Source organism: Microtus oregoni, unplaced genomic scaffold (assembly GCF_018167655.1).
Source record: "Microtus oregoni isolate MIOR12 unplaced genomic scaffold, Mior012 000045F_ref0000178, whole genome shotgun sequence".
Lineage (NCBI taxonomy): Eukaryota > Metazoa > Chordata > Mammalia > Rodentia > Cricetidae > Microtus > Microtus oregoni.
The window spans coordinates 4,165,073-4,185,461 of record NW_024543219.1 but is presented as its reverse complement, the minus strand read 5'-3'; the positions used below and the strand labels follow the sequence as shown (position 1 = coordinate 4,185,461).

Here is a 20,389-nt window from a genome sequence, read left to right as displayed (position 1 = left end):
TTAATCCCAACACTTGGGAGGCAGAGGCAGGTGGATCTCTGTGAGGCCAGCCTGGTCTATAAGAGCTAGTTCCAGGACAGGGTCCAAAGCTACAGAGAAACCCTGTCTCAACCCCCCCCCCCCCAAAAAAAAACCCCAACAACAATAAAAAAGCAAACCAAACCAAAACTAAACAAAAAAAAATTCTCAAAAAACTTGGGTTGTTTGATAATTTTTTACATTTAGAGTGTGGATAATATCAAAAGATAATGTTTGTTTGACCACTCTGAAGGAATAGTTTAGGTATTCATAGGTAGCACTCGTAGGTTTACCTATTGTATGTGAGAATTTCAAATCAGTGCATAAAGAAAGCCATGATTCATGAGTTAATTCATCCAACAGTTCTTTTTTATTCCAGGTACTATGCTCTAGGTTAACTTATTTATTTTTATTTTTTTAAATTTATTCTTATTTTATGTACATTGGTGTTTTACCTGCCTTTATGTCTGTGTGAGAGTGTCAGATCTTGGAATTATTGACACTTGTCTGCTGCCATGTGGGTGCTGCGAATTGAATCTGAGTCCTCTGGAAGAACAGTCAGTGCTCTTAACTGCTGAGCCATCTCTTCAGCACCTAGGTTAACTTTTTAAAACTGAAACTATAGTCTTTTAAATATGTATGCTACAGTAGTTGCTACAAATAACTACCATTTAAATTGAGGTTTTTAAATTCAGTCAAGTGAATGAATACTGTTTTCGTGAGTTACACTCTCATTGAAATTAGATAATAAACTTGTTCAACACTAATCTTTTCTAAGTTGAAATTAAGCCAATTGATGGATAAAGTTGCTTCAGTGGTGCATAATCTTTCTAATAGTTTAATTTTTTTTACACCAGAATTAAAGGGATAATTAATTTGTGAAGAGAAAGATAGGGATGATGGCCTTCTGCTTCTCAGATACTAAAATTACCTTTATTCCTTTAGATGTTTTTTTAATTTTATTTATTTATTTATTTTTTTAAAGATTCATTTCTTTATTATTTTTTAAATTTTTTTATTTTTTATTTTTTTACTTTTTCACAAAGCAGTTTATAAGCAATATTTGCTATTTCTCAGAGTTTCGGAACTTAAAAATCCAATATGGTTCTTGCACGTTCAGTGAAATAGTAAAAAAGGCATGTAACATTTCAGTCATCTGATAGTAAAATATCTTTTTATGTTTTCTTTCTCTTTCTCTTTGCCTCCCTCCCTCTTTCTTTGTTTCATCTTGTTTTTTCTTGGGACAATTTTTCTTTGAAACAGTCCTGACTGTCCTGGAACTCACTCTGTAGACCATGCTGGCCTTGAACTCACAGGGATAGGCCCGACTGCCTTCCAAGTTCTGGGGTTAAATTAAAGACTTGCACCACCACTGACTGGCCTTTCTTTTTTTCTTTAAACTAACTTTACTTGTATTGTACAATATGGTATTTAAAGTGATTGTTTCTCCCTCTACTTTTTCTTGAATAATTTTATTAGCCACTTGTTGCATGCACAAGGTTATGTTTAACCTGTATATGTATGGAGAACATACCCAAAAGAATGATAAATATTAGTGTACTTAGGTTAAGATTCAGAGAAAAAAAAGCTGGGCCTGGTGATTGCTTACTCCTTTAATCTCAGCACTCAAGAGACAGCTCTAAATAGCTAGTTTGGGGACATCCAGTACCACATAGAGACTGCCTCGCACAAAGAATCAAGGAAAAAGATTAAAGTCTATGTATGTTTATATATCCTTCCTATCTTATTCTGTAATAATCCTGTATGGTTATCAACTTTTACTTTTTTTTTTGTTCTTTTTTTTTTTTTTTTTTTTTGTTCGTTATTTTGAGGCAGGTATTCTCTGTGTAGTCCTGACTGTCCTGGCACTTATTCTGTAGACTAGGCTGGTCTTGTTCACAGAGACCCACCTTCCTCTCTCTCAAGTGTTGGGATTAAAGGCATACACCACCACCGCTTGGCTTTGTTACCTTTTTTAAAAGTAATACATGCATGTTTTCCTTGATAAGGACTTAGAGTAAGGATTATGGGAGTGATGTAGTGGGGCAAGTTATTAATAGCTTAATATTTCATTTTTGGAAACATCAGTACAGGTTTATCTCCTCTCTGTCTTTTCCCCCCTTTTTTACTCTGCCTTGTTATCCCCCTTCCTTGCTTTTATGTTGTAGTTCAGAACTTGGAGAGCTAACCTATTATCTTTTTTTTTTTTCAACTGAAAAAAAAATAAGTTGTAGTTTTTCCTTCTTTTTTTATTTTATTATTTTAGGTAATTCTTGGTAAACATTTTGATTTGTAAAGCTAACAATACAGGGTTTTTTTGTGTTTTTGTTTTTTTCCAGTACTGGGCATTGAAGCTAGGGCCTTGAACTTGCTAAGAAGTCATGCTGCCCCTGAGCTACCTCCCAGAGCTTTTTAATAGTGTATTTTTGAGGGAAAATTAAGAATTAGCATTTTATGTACTAAGGAAATTAGCAAAGAAACTATTGCTTTCTGTATACAGTAGACTTTTCTTCATAGTACTTAACAGTAGAAGTTAAAAATACATGTCAGACTAAGTGTATTTTGTTCTTTATTTTAGGCACTAAGCATGCAGTCGTCTCCAAATGGCCAATTTGTAGCACCCAGTGATATTCAATTGAAATGCAACTACTGTAAAAATTCCTTTTGTTCAAAACCAGAAATCTTGGAATGGGAGGCAAGTCTTGTTTCCTTATGTGTTATCTGATGCTAAGATGAGAACATAATAAAGTAACTAGCATTTCTGTTTGCAAACCTTTCTTAGTAGTTTCATATATTGTATTGTATTAGTGCTGTGTATACTTGTGTGGAAGTGAAGTCAGCAGGATGGATGTAATGCGAAGCAATTTATTGAAGTCAAATACACAAGAAGTAATACCCTTGTAATAGAATATAAAATGTCTCCTCATTCACCCAGAGTATCTGTCGACTTATTTTCCTGTTTCTCCTCATTATTTTCATTATCTGAACTATAAATACCTTTGTGCTCTGTATTTGTAGAATTAGAATTTGTAAGTAAGACACTAAGCTGCCATTTAACACCTTCTATTTTAATAAGAAAGCAGAGGCCTGTGACTCTTGTTGATTTTTTTTCTGTAGCACTCTTAACCTTTTTTAGTGTATTAATTTACTTTGTCATATTCTTTCTTTTGCTGTTGGCACTTCTGAACAGTGAGTTTGTTTGAGGACAGTAATGGATAGATAGGTAATCCAGGCTGCTTACTGCTGTGTAGAACAGTGTTTACTTTTGACCATTCTTTTTTTTTTTTTTTTAAATATTTATTTATTTATTATGTATACAATATTCTGTGTTTATGCCTGCAGGCCAGAGGGGGCACCAGACCCCATTACAGATGGTTGTGAGCCACCATGTGGTTGCTGGGAATTGAACTCAGGACCTTTGGAAGAGCAGGCAATGCTCTTAACCTCTGAGCCATCTCTCCAGCCCATTGACCATTCTTTAAACTGTTTTTGGGTGGATTGGATGGTCAGAAGTATACATGAAATATATACTTAAAAGTTATATAAGATGTAGAATTAAAATCAGACTGCTTGTTTTGTGATTGTTCACACATCACTTAAAGTGTAACACTCAGCCAAGTTTTGGCGGTGCACGCCTTTAATCTCAGCACTCAAGAGGCAGAGGCAGGCGGATCTCTTTCCAGTCCAGCGTAGTCTACAGAGCGAGTTCCAGGTCAGGTTACACAAAGAAACCCTGTCTTGAAAAACCAGTAAACAAACAAATAAATAAGAGTGTAACACTGAGGTGAAAAGTGATATCTAGAATTAGATTTCATGATTTCTAAACTTTTTGGAAATCTGAGGAAGTTTACTATTTTAGTACCTGTAAAATTCTGTAGTTTATCATTTTGTTTGGTGCTGTTTCTAATGTAGTTAAATTTAGACATTCTTTTGAGAGTCTTGATGGGGTCTTGTCATGAGTTTTAGACTAATAACTACCTAACTAGTAGCAGAAATAATACTGAATGACCAACATGAGAAAATAAAGGAATAACCAGGGAGTGAGGGAAGAAATCCATCCACAAGCATACAAATAGTATCATATAGGAAATAAATGTCTTATAATAAATTGAAATTTGGTAATTTCAGATGAAAATCATTGCTACTCAAATTTTGTAGTGATACGGTATTGCTTCTGTTTACAGAGAACTTTAGTGTTAGTTGCCATTAAGAGATACTGTCCTATTGATTGAGCATCTCCCTCAGAGACTGTGAATTTAGGGTCTTTTCCAGACCATGATTAGCAGTTTTGATTTCTTTGTGTTCTTTTTCATGTGCATGTGGTCTTTGTCTGTATGTCTCTGCGTGATTGTTTTTGTGCCTGTATTCTCCCAGCCATTTTTTCTCCTCTTGACTTTTGTATTCATAACAGGGCAGTTTTCCATTGATGACTGCTTTAACTACTTGAGTTGTTTCCTGCATCGTTTTATCTCCTTATTTTAGTCTTCAGATATCTTTGATATATATTAAGTTGATGATTTAGACTTAATTTATATGTGCCATAATTTGGGAGAAAAGTTAAATTTTTTGAACTTTAGTTCTTAAATCCTGGCTCATTGTTTAAAAAGTAAACCTGACAATTGTTGTTTTGAATTCAGGAAAAAATAATAATTAACCATTTTTTCACTTAAGGAAACTTAGTGTCAAGTTTTTCATTAATCCTGTAGAATAGCACTAGATTGAAATTTTGGACATAAATGATGTTTTTATTAAAGTATGTCAGGAATGTGTTGGAATCTACTCAACAAAGAGTATCTTGCATTGACTAAAAATGTTGTATCTTGTATTTCTGTAGCTTCCATTGTATTTTTCATTATTTCCTTTTTGTTTCTCTAATTCAGTTTTTCCAGACTTATACTTTATGTTAGCGATTGTTACCTGCTCATAGAGTACTTTTAGAGTAGTTAATGATGCTGAATTTAGTGGAGTTATATTTATATTTAGAAAACTGGTTAGCTTAGGTTTCTGTGGCCTATAGGAAATGTGTCTCCAAAGATCATAACAGTAAATAGTTTTACTGTAAGAGTGTTTTGTTTATTTCTTAAGATTGGTTGAGATGGTTGGTTCTCTACTTACCAAAGTTCCCATTGTGCATTTAGAACAAAGTGCATCAGTTCTGCAGCAAAACTTGCTCAGATGATTATAAGAAGTTGCATTGCATAGTTACATATTGCGAATACTGCCAAGAGGAGAAGACACTTCACGAAACAGTAAATTTCTCCGGTGTTAAGAGACCATTCTGTAGTGAAGGCAAGTGTGTATACAGTGTTCGTTATTTTAACTTTTACTCTATATAATGCCTTTTGCCAAAATATTTAGAGAATATGTAATTACAGATGTCCAGAATAGGCACACAATTTAATAAGACTGAACAAAACTTAGGTTAATTTTCTGCTGAATTGTTGTTTTACATGTGTCTTTTTAGACTTCTGGGCTTCTTGAAATTTGGGGATAAAATGAAAGAAAGCATTGTGATACCATGTTATCTCTAAACTTGCACATTGTGGCCTGAAAACTGATTTTCAAGAGCAAAGAATATTTTGTGTTAGTTTCATGTCTTCTACCAGCTTGCTACCTAGCTACAGATATCTTTAGTATATAGATTGATATTCACTGACCTCAGAATCTGAAGCCCATGATTCTCTAGAAGTTTCAGGTTTTGGATTTCTAGGTTAAGAAAGCTAAAGTACATCTGATGAGAATAAACAAACACCCCACAGCCCCTCTCCTCCCAATCTTAAATTCTTCTGATCAAAAGCATTTTAGATAAGGATCATTGATGAAGATCTGCGAGGAATTACATGCAATGACAAGAATAGTGGGTACAATTAGGGTATATGGTGTCTGGGGCACATTAGGTTCTGTTACAATATGTTTACAAACATATTTTCTCCTTAAAGTTTCTGGTTTCATACCAGAAATCAGGTTATAAACATGAACTTTAGTTTAACTCACTTCTCTGGAGATAGAAAGAGGATTGTAGCTATGGGCTTTAGGTGCTTGTTGTTACTAGTATTCCCAGTTGGCACAGTTTTGCTCTAAGTTGACTTTCACCTTCTTTTATTTTTTGCTGGGGCTTATCTTTATTTTCCATTGAAGACTATTTGCCCCTTGCTTATGCTTTTTTTGTGGACTCCTATAGCAAATTTGGAGTAAGAAGAAAGTTCAGTAACCCTAAATGCTAGCAGTCAGTGACAGAAGAATCAGATGTTCAGTTCAGTTGGCATCTCCCTATACATTTTTCACACGCAGTAGAACACCGTATATTAAAAGGAACTGCTTGCTGGGCAGTGGTGACACACGCCTTTAATTCCAGCACTCGGAGGCAGAGGCAGGTGCATCTTTGTGAGTTCAAGGCCAGCCTGGTTATAGAGTGAGTTCTGGGACAACCAGGGCTAAAGAGAGAAACTTTGTCTTGAACAACAAACAAACAAACAAACAAACAAAGGAATTAGTTAACAAAGCAAGGCAATTTTACTTAGTTATGATTGGTACATCTCACCTGTATTATTAAGAGCAAAGTTATAGTGAAAATGACTAATTCGATGATGATACTGAACTGATTTAAGCTACCACTTGCATTTTTGTGCAAGAACAATCTAATTCATTCCTAAGTCTAAATATTATAATTGATTATTAATGTATGTGTCAGTGATCTTGTAGCAATTAGATTTTTGTAAATCTAACTTGGGTTTTATGAAATAGAGAGTGTATCAAATAGTTAATTGATACTTAGAAACATAATTTTCATAGGGGAACGACTTGAGGACTTAAGATGGGTAATAAAGTGTTAGGTATGTAAATTTTTATGTTTTACTTTTAAGCGGCACTTTTTTCAACCCTCTGTTACCCTAGTTTTCTAGAACTTATAAATAACAAAATACCTAGTGTTACTATCAGTCAAATCTAGTTTATAAAGGCCAGGTGTGGTGGCATTCCTTTAATCCCAACACTAAGGAGGCAAAGGCAGTTGGATACCTGTGAGTTCCAGGACAGCCTGATCTACATATTGAGTTCTCAGACAGCCAAGTCTGCATAGAGGTCTTTCCAAAAAACCAAAACCAAAAAAGCACCCAACAAAAACAACAACAAAAAATCTGAAAAAGGTATATAATAGTTCAAGGGCTGGTAATGGATCAGTGTTTCTACTGAGACCTTAGGCCTGGGTTCTCAGTTTGATTTTTAGTATCCACATGATAGAAAGAAATGACACTTTCTGGTTGTCCTGAGTATCATGTGTATGCTGTATCATGATGATTCCACAAAACACATTACAAATAAACAAACAAATAAATAAAAATAAAACATGATTTGTAATAATAAATTCTAGGGTGGTACATAGTGATCTGCAGAACTTTGTGTTTTTTTAAAACTGTACAGTTAGGTATGGTAGCAGTTGCCTACAGTCTTAACAACATAGAAGTTTGACAAGAAAGGAGGATTGAAAGTTCAAAGCCATCCTGAGCTATAGTTCAGGATAATGATGAGTCCCAACTTCCAAAAGCAGCAGATTCTTAGGACAAAACATTTAAAACATTAGGTCACTGAGAACATTGTGTATGATATAATTTGAGTTTCTTATTAACGGGTAGATAGGGTTTCCATAGATATTAATAGATGATTCTTCTTTCATGAAATAGCATGAGTAATAATATAGAGGCCTATTCAACTTCGGTGGTATTATAGATAGTAAATTAGATATGTGAAAATACTTTGCACAACTATGCTGTAGATACAGAGAAGTATTCATTAAAGAAGTAGATAGTATTTTCTCTAGACAAGTCAGTAAATCAGTTACGTCTCCTTGAAAAATTCTTCTTTGAAAATAGGCTGATAGGAAGAATCTAGAAAACTTCAGTATAATGCTTTCTAAGGAATGTCTATAAACCGTGCGGTGGTGGTGCACACCTTTACTCCCAGCACTTGGGAGACAGAGGCAGGTGAATCTCTGAGTTTGAGGCCAGCCTCGTCTACAGAGTGTATTCCAGGACAGCTAAGGCTACATAGTGAAACCCTGTCTTGGAAAAAAAAAAAGAGAATGCCTATAAATGTAGTTGGAACTCTCAGCATTCTGTGTTCATTTTTCTAACATACTTGCTGTATCCTTGTGATTTTATTTATATAGAACAAAGAGAATAGTTCTGCAGTGTTAACAGATTTTAATGTCTTAAAGTATTGTTTGAACCCATGTTATAGGTATGTTTTCTAATATAATAATCCGTGTTCTATTCACATTTTTAGAGGTTGGTGTTAGCATTTCATAGGGCCTGGGGACAAGCTCCTGTTAGTAAAGTGCTTGCTGTCCCAGCATGAAGCTGAGTCTGATCCCTATTATCCTTGTGAAAGTCAGACTTTGTCGTCTGTACTGCCAGCACCGCGGGGAGCAGAGACAGGAGCATCCCTTTGGGGACTTGCTGGCTAGCCAATCTAGCTTTGGGGTCAGTGAGACTCTATCTGGGGGGAAAAAGATGGTGAGCAATTGAGGAAGACATCAGGCATCAAGCTCTGGCCTCCATATGCACCTGAACATACACATATAACATGAAGGTTTTTAACCAGGAGGGAAAGAGGACTTTATATGTGAGTATATTGGGCATTTCCTGAAACTAATAAGTAACTAGCCTTAAAAGATCTGTCTCAGTATAAAATTTGTTGTTTTATGTGTTCTTAAAAAAAAATGTAACATTTTTCAGGCTGCAAGCTATTATACAAACAAGATTTTGCAAGACGATTAGGATTAAGATGTGTTACGTGCAACTATTGTTCTCAGCTGTGTAAGAAGGGAGCCACTAAAGAGCTTGATGGGGTTCTCAGAGACTTCTGCAGTGATGACTGCTGTAAAAAGTTTCAGGAGTGGTACTACAAGGCAAGTAACAACTATTCTGATTACAATGACTACTTTGGGTAGTCTTTTAAAATTCTTGGTAGCTATTATTTAACTCTTTGTTACTTAAATTTGCATACTTTATGCCTAGCCCTGTTTCTGATGTTCATTAAGATGGTTTTTGTCTTTTCTACTTGTTTTTTATAAAGTGAAATAGAGTTAATATTATTTTTCTTAAGAATTTAGGTGCTACCAACCATTAGGCTATTCGTGTATTTTCAGTGTTATAGCTTCATAAAATAGATATTTCTCCAATTTTTATTTAATGAGTCTGTTGTCAATATTTAGCAAAGCGGTAGTGGCTTTAAATATTTGGCTAGTGTTTTGTAAGTCTTTGCTTTTACGTGTATGTAGGTTCACATGTAAATGCTTCTTTGTGGAACAACTCCTGGTGTGTGTCTTATAAAAGACTTTAAAAGTTAGTAATGACCTTTGGCCCATTGCATTAACTACTTTTTTTGAGACAGGGTTTCACTGTGTAGCAGTGGCTGACCTTGATATCACAGTTCTTTGTTTTCTAACTGCTGGGATTAAAGGTGTGTACCACCTTTCCTGGCTACTTCTTTTTTAGATAAGAAATTAAAGATTATTTGGAATTTGTATCATCAGATGTTACCCAAGAGAAAGTTAGATATTATACAAAAAAAGTATTAATTTCTATGTTGATAACATGGAAAAGTACCTCAGTGGTAAAAGCTTCATTATGGATACAGTTTTAAAGCATGTGAAGATAGATAACATGACTCCTGAATTGTGAGACAGATGAAGTTTGATGAACCTGATGTAGTTCATTCACTTTATGAAGATGATTAGTATTAATGATATATCTGAAAATCATCATACTAGCTAAAGAATACTTTCCTGGCCAGAGGTAAAATAATTGAGATTTCATGTATTTTCAGTGGTGTAGCTTCATAAAATGGTTTTGGTGTTTTTCAGAAACTTGATTATGAATGAATTGCTTTTGGGTGATTTAAATTTCAAAGTCCAAAGTTATAAACACACATTTTAACACTCTGCTCATACTTTCATAGTTTAAAATAGTGTTTCATTCTATTGTGTAGTGTATTTAAGAAAACTTCCCTCACTTACTACTTTGATATTATTAATGCTTAATTTTTGTAAACACACACAAATACTCTGTTACCTTCAGGTTAGGTTTTATTAAGTTGTTTGTTTTCCCTTCTAGAGATCAAACTCATAGCCTTTTAAATCAGTGCTCCAACAATGTATTTCATCCTCAGATTTTTATTTTTATTTTTATTTTTATTTTTTTTTGGATGGTGCTAGGGATAAGAAGTTTTAGTTTTGAAATTTTGTTTTTAATAATCACAAAAACAGTAAAGGTGTTTGGTGACTACATATTTAAAAGTGCCATTTATTCCTTTTTATCATTCACTTCTTGAGAAAGTAGTTATTATGATGTGATAATAATTTCTTTGTAATTATTTTACTGTTAAAGTTTCTACCTAATTGTGAACCTAAAATATTTTTTAACTTTGGAGATTTTGGTTTTTGCTTATAGAATAAACTAAATGCATTTTTGAGTTAGCTGTTCTGTTTATTATTTTTATTCCTCTTTTATGCCCTTTCCTACCTCTTTTTTGAATATTCTCTTTCTATTACCTATAATGAAAATAGAGAAATCTTAGAGTTTCTTTTTCTTTGATGACAAGTAAAAATGTGCTGTTTAGTAAAAGACCACATTGTTGTCTTATGTTCCATTTTATTACTTTAATTTTGTTAGTGCTGGGGATTGAATCTAGGACCTCATACATACTAGTTAATTGTACATGCTGATAGTGCTCATTTACATAGTGCTCAGTTAGGACAATTCAGTGAAGCAGTACATTTCAAAATGTATAAGATCTCTGTGTAATGTTATGTTGGTGTAAAAGTAATGTCAGGTTTTGCGCTGTTGAAGTTTGTCATTTTATAGTGAAATATATTCTTATATAATAAATGTGGTTCTATATCTCATTTTAGTGCTCATTTCTCACTTTTTGTTTTGCTAGTGACCTCTTTCTTACTTATTTTATACTATGGAAAGTATGTTAGACAAAAAGCAGATTTGAGTTCAGAGTGAGTCATAAAGCACAGAAGTAACTTTTTTTTCAAGTTACATCAGCAGTGTATTTGGCCCAAGTGCTGCTAGCAAATTGTAGAGTACATTGTGTTGGTTGAAGGGATTTTGCAAAGCAGACCTGAGCGTTGAAGATACGGAGGGTAGTAATCAGCCATGAGAAGTTAACAGTGACTGTTGGAAAGCAGTCAGTGAAGCTGAACTTCTTACAGCTTTATTAGGAGTGAGTAGTAAAGGATCACTAGGTATTTGAGGCAAGCTGGAAAGGTCGTAGTGGGAAAGGTATCTGTCTCATAGGCTGAAATTATCTTGTATTTTATTGAGACTGGATATCTCTATGTAGCTCTGGCTGTCCTGGCTTCACTCATGGAAATTTCCCTGCCTGTGCCTCTTGAGTGCCACCACTGCTCAGCAACAATTTCTTCGTCAGATTGTGACATTTGACACAAATAATGGCTGGAGAGATGGCTTCATAGTTAATAGCACTTGCTGCTCTTCTAGAGGACCTGAGTTCATTTCCTAGGACCCAAATAAGGTGGCTCATAAATGTCTGTAGGAAATCTGACACCCTCTTCAAGCCTCTGGGTAGCTACATACGTGTGACATATATACACAGAGACATACATACACAAATATATAAGTTAAAATCTTTAAGAAAAAAGTTGAATTGTATATGACTGGCAGTTGGCTGCTCAGTCCTGTACTGAGAATCAGTTCTAAAGCACTTCAAGACCAAACATTCACCTAAAAATAGTCACTGTTGGGATGTCTGCTGCCTTGCCTGATACATTGCAGTGTTCTGAACCATAGAGAAATTGCTCAGAAAACCCATGAGATGCACTGGAAACTGCCAACATCTGTATCTGACATTGGCCACCAGAAAGACCAATTCTTTTCTTCAACAGCACCCGCTACATGTTGCACAACTAATGCTCCCAAAGATGAGGTAGATTACTGTCCCTATCTCTTGCCAATGAGGTACTACTTTTTCAAGCACTTTGACAACTTTTTGAAGGGAAAGTGCTTCTGTAACCTGCAGAATACAGAGAATGTTTTCTAAGAGTTTACCAAATCCGAAAGCATAGACTTCTGGAATTAACAAACGTTTCTCATTTCTCACTCTCCCCTCTGATGATAATTGTAATGGTTCCTGTTTTTATGGATAAAGATGTGTTTGTTCCTAGTTACACACACACACACACACACACACACACACACACACACAGTAGTGTTTAAATTCACAGTTCCAAATTGCTGTGTCTTTTGCACCAGTACAGTAATTCTTATGTAAAACGCACAAACCTTTCTGTAATATTCACAATAACATTGAGAGACTACCTAGAATTGAAATAATTTTATAAAATATTTTTAGTATTTAAATTTAATAATGAGATTAGCTGTATTACTTAGTAGGTGGGAGTTTGATGCCAAGTACCACAAAATAAATTTCATTGAAGCATTTAACATTATGCTTTCAAATTTTCTGCTGGTATGCTGTATTAATTACATTTCTCTTATTGTGATAAAACATCATGGCCAAGGTGACCTATACAAAAGTTTATTTTGGCTCGTGGTTCCAGAGGGTTAGAGTCCATAATGTCAGAGTTCAGGTTGTTATGGTGGCTGGAGAGAGAGTGCTGAGAACTCAGTGTGGGTTGTAAGCACAAAGCAGAGAGCAAACTAGAAGTGGCAGGTGGATTTTACCTCTTCAAAGTCTGCACACTGACTGACTTCTTTAAAGCAAGGCTACCTAAGTCTCTGCTACCAACTGGGGATCAAGTCTTCAGATGTGGAAACGTGTTGGCATTCTCATTCAACTGTTCCATATGCTTTTTACTTAGGACATTTCAAAAATTCTACATTTTCTGATCTTTGCAGTAGGTTGCTTCTGTATTTAGAGACTTACTATAACTGTCTCTTAAGTTAATATTAAAAAATGTGTTGATAGATAACCAAAAAAATTAGTAAAATTGGTTTATCTGAATGTAAGTGTTACACACCTGTAATTTAACTTGACCATCTGGATGGCCAGTTGGATGCCAGCCTGAGCTTATATAAGAAGACCCTGTTAGGAAGATGGCTCAGTGGTTAAGAGCATTACTTTTGTTGCAGAGGATCCAGGTTCCTTTCCTAGCACTCATGTTGAGGCTCATAACCACCAGTAACTCCAGTTCTAGGGCTTTGACTCTTCTGACTTCCATGGGCACTAGGCATACACATAGTTCACAGACTTACTTGCCACTAAAATACTTAGATACATAAAATCAAATAAATAGAAGTTTACAGCCTTCACAGTTCTGTTTATGGCATTAAGCTTAGAATTGCTAGTTTTGAGTTCCCACCCTTCTAGTTTGAAAAAAAGTAGAAAATTTGTTTTTTATGTATAATTGATATTAATCCTGCCCTGGTTTTTTTTTTTTTTGGACAGAGTGTTTTTAATATTTTTAAAGAAAGGAGCTAGATGTAGGAAAACAAAGTATATAAGATTTTTTAGAATGAAGGACTTATTCAGATTTTGGGATAAGATATTTTTAGTTAGATGTGATAAAAACTAGCAGTTGGGATGTGGAAGTAAGATAACTGATGGGGTTTGAGGCAAGATTGAACATCCTGATACCGCCTTTTCAGAAAGCCAGTATAGTACATATGCTATGGAAATTAGTTAAATTTTACACAAACTGAGTTTTGACTTAGATATTAAATTGACAACCATTTTGTGTGTTTTACTTTTATTAGGGCTTTTATTTTCTACTTATTTATTTTCTGTTTGCCAGTCTATCCTGAGGTCATGATAAAATACAGATTTTGACTTGGCTTTCTGCTGGAATTCTGTAACTTTCTTTTTAATATTTGATGTTAGTCAGATCTTTTCCCCTGTCCATTTTGCAGGGCTGTTGTAAGAACTGTAGATAGTAGGTCAGTGTTCGGCTTTTAATCTCAGGTTCTCAGTGAGGGGGGTAGTCAGGCTGCAGTTTCAATTGGTTTTCATTAGTGCTCTGACTCATTGTAAGTGGTTGTAAACTTATTTCCTTTCTTATGATTTGATTATAAAAAAGGACAAAGAATCTGAAACATTTCTTTGATTTCAAGTAGTTTTTTTTTTTTTTTTTTTGTTTTGTTTTGTTTTTCGAGACAGGGTTTCTCTGTGGTTTTGGAGCCTGTCCTGGAACTAGCTCTTGTAGACCAGGCTTGTCTCGAACTCACAGAGATCCGCCTGCCTCTGCCTCCCGAGTGCTGGGATTAAAGGCGTGCGCCACCACCGCCCGGCTCAAGTAGTCTTTTGTTGATAAGAGTTGTACATAGGAACTGTTTCCATTATTTTGTAGACTAGGCTGGACATATGTCTCCAGAGTGCTGTTATTAAAGGCATGTGTCACCACCACCTGGCTTCTAATTGGATATCTTGATTAATTATTTAATTTTTTTCAAGTAAATATTGGCTCTTTTAAAACACATTTTCAAAGTTCTTCTCAGAAAATTAAACTTTTTTTTTAAGTTTTATAGTAAATTCACAGAAAACAAATAATTGAGTTTTCCATACTATAAGAGCTTGCTTCAGAATTATTCTGGTCTTCCTACAGGTGTTGTTCCTGTTTATTGCCCAGTGTTACCTTGCAGTGCATTCAATTAACTAATTTTCTTTTCTTTGAATTAAAAGAAAATAGTCTGGTCTTCTATATTTAAGCATGGAAATCTGCTTATTGTAGGAACTGTCCAACCAAGATAATATAATTTCTAGAGACTTCTACTTGTTATGATTATGATTCTCAAAAAATGGCTTATGCCACTATTGTTTGGCTTAAGTTTTTGTTTTGTTTATTTTTATTTGAGTCAAGATCTTGCTATGCAACCTAGACTTGTTGTATAGCCCATGGTGGCCTCAAACTTGCCAACTTCTTGGCTTAGCCTGCTGACTGTTAGGATAATTTTTGTGCCTACCACCATGCTCAGTTTCAAAATTATTTTCAAGTAAATTCTATCAGTTTTTGTCTAATCATGCTCATTTAATTTTTAAAAAATGATTCATGTGTGTGTGTGTATAGGTGCACATGCCTGCACATGGATACCATAAGAGGGCGTGAGATCCCTTAGAAGTACATTTATGGGTATTAATAGGATCCTCAGTTTTACGGATGCTAGAATCAGAACTCCAGTCCTAATGATTGCACAGCAAATACAGGAACTGCTGAGCCATCTCTCTAGCCATTATTGGCTTTTTTTGTTTGTTTGTTTTTTGTTTTGATTTTGGTAATATAGGATTGGATTTAGTCTTCGTATGTGACCTACAATTTTAATTTTTGCTTTGATACCATTTCAGTACTTTCTCATCACTTTTGTCAGCTAATGTGTATATTAACATTTACAATGTCTGAGCACTTTCCCTTCTTATTAAGGCTGCGAGATGTGACTGCTGTAAATCCCAAGGCACCCTTAAAGAGCGAGTGCAGTGGCGTGGGGAGATGAAACATTTCTGTGATCAACACTGCTTACTACGTTTCTACTGTCAGCAAAATGAGCCCAATATGACTACCCAAAAAGGACCCGAAAACCTACATTATGGTATGTATTGTGGCCACTTAAAGACTTTTTTTTTAAAATAAATATTTATTTATTTATTATGTATACAATATTCTGTCTGCATGTATGCCTGTAGGCCAGAAGAGGGCACCAGACCTCATTACAGATGGTTGTGAGCCACCATGTGGTTGCTGGGAATTGAACTCAGGACCTTTGGAAGAGCAGACAGTGCTCTTAACCGCTGAGCCATCTCTCCAGCCCCCCACTTAAAGACTTTATATTCTTTATTTTTCTAATTTTGAATTCCAAGCATTGATAAATAAGCAGTTGATTTGAAGATAGTTATTAAGACTGGGGCATGGATCAATGGTAGAGAAAGACCATAGGTTTTATATAATTCTAGTAAGTCTCCCATTGGAAAAGGTCAGGTCTCTCGTAGTTTATATATGGATGGAAAATAACAATTGAAATGAACCCCATACTTTCTTTAGGTCCATTGCTTATCTTATTCCCCTTTAAAAACCTGTATGCGGAAAAATATTGGACATCATTGAACTAAATTAGAGAAATTAAACTATTAAAAACATTTTAAAAATAATCTATCCAGATAAGAAGCTTTCTTAGCAGATTATGTACTATTTGTGGCCTGGAAGGAGCAACAACTTTTCGAAATTGTGGCCTTTTATTTTACTTAAGCAGTATTTCTTAGAATATTTTGTATTCGGAGAGAGCAAAGAGGAAAATCAGCTATGCTCATCTCCATTTTTTTGTACTCTTTGTTTAAATTTGGAAATTGGTAAGATTTAATGATATATAGAGATTTAAAAAATGTCAAGAAAGTGTTATTTGTCTTATTTTAAATGTTTGTTTTTTAGATCAGGGCTGTCAGACGTCCCGAACCAAAATAACAGTGAGTATTTTCTCAGTTCAGTGCTGTGATGTGGTTTACAGTATGAGTGAAAAATAGTTAGGCTGTACTAATATCATCATGAAAGGTTTTTACTTTGTTGAAATAGTGGAAACATTCAGCTTACTAGTATCAGAAACATAAAAGGAACATAAAAATGAATTGTTGATGGCCTCTATCCAAATGGGGATTTGAGTTGACATAGCCATAGCTTTGAGATGATTTCTTGCTCTCTCTTTCCCTCTGCCTGTCGTCTTGGAAAGTATGAATGGGTCAGTGGTAAATAGTCAGTAGGACATTGTCAGGAGGATCAGTAGGAAAAAGTACATGAGAAGTACAGAGCAGCACATTAGGATCCATCCTGATAGGGATGTCTGAGAGCATAAGGAAAGTGAAGCTAAAAGCAGTGATTTAAAGATCTCGTAGTAGAGTCTTTTAAACCTGAAAAATATGTACATAATATGCTCCAATCCTTTTTTGTTTAGTCTTTTTCTGTCTTTTGGTACTATGCAGCAATCCTTAATTATCATTTTAAGAATTTTATAGGTTGATAGTGGCCATTTACATGTAATGATTACTCAAGAGCTTAAGTAGTGTTTTGCTATACCTTGAACAGTGGGAAATTGATTGCCTTCAGTATGTTGACTTTTCTGGAATTTATAGCATCCTTGTTCAAATGAAGCTCTGTGCTTGAAGGAGTCATTTGTTTTCATCCTAAAAAGCCTGTACTAGCCCTAATTGTGGTCAAGATGATGATGGTGATGATGATTTGTAGTTACTAATTTTTTGCTTCAGCAAAGATCACGTATCAGATTTTCAGAACTGTGATATCTAGACTCCAACTCAGAAATTGTGATTTAGAAAGTTTACTGGGTAGTTTTAATACAAAAGCAGAGAATAACCAAGAGATATAACTCTTCATGTCCTTGGACTAGGATGCCATTATGGCTGTTAAGACCTGTGTCTTACAAAGCTATTTTCTTTGCATTGTAATATTTTAGCTCTGTATCCATAGTCAAAAGTCAAGCTGAGCTGTTGTTTTGTTTGGAGTCAGGATCTGACTGGCTTAATAATTGATAATTAAGAGATAATTGTTTTCATATTTTTTCCCTTAAAACATGCTTATCGGATCTCTGTGAGTTTGAGGCCAGCCTGGTCTAAGTTCCAGGACAGGCTCCAAAGCTACAGAGAAACCCTGATTCGAAAAACCAAAAAAAAAAATAAAAATAAAAATAAAAAAATTAAAAAAAAATTCTTATTTATAGAAATGAATGAATTCTGCTGCTGGGTAGTGTTTAGAGTAAATTCACATTGACCTTTCGAGATTAAGACTGATAAACTAGTAGTAATAGCTTTTGGTTATACTTTTCCACTTTTTTGTGAAAGTAAGTCCCTTTAGGACTTGAAAAACAGATAATGCCTTTAATTCTAACACTCTGGGGGCAAAAAAAGGTAGTTTTAGGCCAGCTTAGCTGCATATTGGTTTCCAGGACAGCTAGAGCTACATAGTAAGACCCCTTCTCAAGAAAGAAAAGAGAGAGGAAAAGTGGAAAGAAAACAGATTATTGGTATCAGGATAAAAATTAAAGAAATAAAATGTGTCTCTTTGTTTCTCTGTAGGGCTCAGCACCACCCCCTTCTCCTACACCAAACAAAGAGATGAAGAACAAAGCAGTTCTTTGCAAACCTTTAACAATGACAAAAGCAACTTACTGTAAGCCTCACATGCAGACCAAATCTTGTCAGACAGGTAATTTAGGAACTTTTGATTTATATCTCCATCTGCTTAGACTTTACTGAACTAAAATGCGTGATTTTCTAGGGTGAAGACTACAAAATAGATTGTTAAGACATTGTGTCCTTTGATTTTCTTCTGTGATTTTTTTTTATTTTTTCTGTTTTTAATATCACCTCGGGAATAAAGCATATTGTTTAAATTACTTGTGATCTGTTAGTAGCTGATTAAAGACCCAGAGTATAACTTGTTAAAAATCACACTTTTATAAATAAAACTTTTCTTGGATTGAGACCTACAATTGCTTAGTTCCTGTTGAGATAATGATTTTGTGGTCTATAACAATGATAGTTCTGTTTCCTTCTGGTTAGAAAGATATTAAATAATTTTGTACTGATTTCACATCTGTAGCATTAATTCTTAGTTTTCTTTTGATTTTGGGGGAGGATTCTATCTTGCCATGTACAGGTTTGCCTTAAATACAGTCTTCCTGATTGCTGGGATTACAGGAGTGGGCTACTGTGCAGCTCAGTGTTTGCTACATTTTAATTGTTGAAGTAAATAAACTGAGGGGAATTGCCAGAACAGTCTGCTGGATATTTTTTAAGGGTGTGTGTGTGTGTGTGTGTGTGTGTTTTCATTTTTTAAAAAGATGTAAGCTGTGTTTGTTTTAAGTTAGAACAGTTGTTGCAGAAAACAACAGAAAGTTTTACTGTTTAAAGTTTATTAAATCTTACAGAAATTAGAAATTTTCTTTTTCAAAATTTATTTATTTATTTATTTATTTATTTATTATGTATACAATATTCTTTCTGTGTGTATGCCTGAAGGCCAGAAGAGGGCACCAGACCTCATTACAGATGGTTGTGAGCCACCATGTGGTTGCTGGGAATTGAACTCAGGACCTTTGGAAGAGCAGGCAATGCTCTTAACCGCTGAGCCATCTCTCCAGCCCTCAAAATTTTTTGAGACAAGGTTTCTCTCTGTATCCCTGGCTGTCCTGTAACTTGCTCTGTAGACCAAGCTGACCTTGAACTAACAGAAATCAGCCTGCTTCTGCTGGAATTTATAGGATGTGCCATCACCACCCTGTAGCAATTTCTTTTAAAATGAGTACAAAGTTATTTTCCTTTGTTGTCCAGTTAAGTTCATTATGAAACCAAATAACCAAAGAAACAAAAAGAGATTGTCAAAAATGAAAAGTCATGCTTAGTGTTTCTATGCTTTTAATTGCCCTTTGGGGAGACAGAGACAAGAGGATACCTATGAGTGTAAGGCCAGCTTGGTCTGCAAGCAAGTTTATAAAAACAAAGAGCCATTATTGTGGCTCATACCTGTATTCTGAGGATGTGGGAGGCTGAGGCAGGAGGAGCACCAGGAGTTCAAGGTCATCTTGTGCATAGAACAGTGTGATATTATGTCTCAAACAAAGCAAAACACATGTTCTTTTTTGCCTATATCTTGTTTTGCAGATGAGAATTGGAAGACAGAGTATGTCCCAGTGCCTATTCCTGTACCTGTCTATGTGCCCGTGCCTATGCACATGTACAGCCAGAGTGTTCCTGTCCCTACCACAGTTCCTGTTCCTGTGCGTGAGATTCACCCTCTCATTCTTGTTTTTTGCAGGCAGTTTGGGATGGTCCCTAGCTGCTGGTACTGCTGTACTTGTTACAGTTACTGTGACAAAAGGGACTTACAATGTGAGAAGGATCTTCATTTTGGTTCATGATTTAGGAGGGAGGGCATGGAGGCAAGAGCATGAGAGAGCTGCTGGTCTTCCTGCATCTCCAGTTAGGATGAAGACAGGAAGTAGGGCTAGGTTATAAAACCTTAAAGCCTGACTCAAGTGTCATTTCCTCCAAAGAGATTTTCTTCTTTCTAATGATTCCTCAACCTTTCAAAGCAGCACCAGCAGCTGGAGACCAAATGATCAAACACATGAGCATATGAAGAGCAGTTGACATTACACCCAGCAGAAGCCATCTTTTTTGTTCTTCCACAGTTAGGTTTTTGTCAGTTTCCTGTTATCATGATGATATTTGTTTATATGGTCATCTCAAAGAGTTAAGTTGAGCAGATGAGTGTATGTACTGTGACATTGTTGATTATACATTTGAATTCATCTTCAAAAGAAATGTTTTGTGAAACCATAAGATTTAAAAATGAAACATAGATTAGAGTTTTTTGTTTTTTTGATTTATTTAT

General features: G+C 35.1%; 1 protein-coding gene across 5 annotated transcripts in view; it reads left to right on the top strand.

The window, feature by feature from the left end:
• The window catches only part of Zmym2 (zinc finger MYM-type containing 2), a 72,077-nt gene that overhangs the window by 36,329 nt on the left and 15,359 nt on the right, over positions 1 to 20,389 (top strand). For all 5 annotated transcript variants that reach the window (XM_041633931.1, XM_041633932.1, XM_041633930.1 and 2 more), the window contains 7 exons: positions 2,597 to 2,713; positions 5,157 to 5,307; positions 8,751 to 8,923; positions 15,419 to 15,584; positions 16,418 to 16,452; positions 18,070 to 18,199; positions 19,657 to 19,772. In XM_041633931.1, coding sequence (XP_041489865.1) covers positions 2,597 to 2,713; positions 5,157 to 5,307; positions 8,751 to 8,923; positions 15,419 to 15,584; positions 16,418 to 16,452; positions 18,070 to 18,199; positions 19,657 to 19,772 — 888 coding nt within the window. The remainder of the gene's footprint in view (positions 1 to 2,596; positions 2,714 to 5,156; positions 5,308 to 8,750; positions 8,924 to 15,418; positions 15,585 to 16,417; positions 16,453 to 18,069; positions 18,200 to 19,656; positions 19,773 to 20,389) is intronic.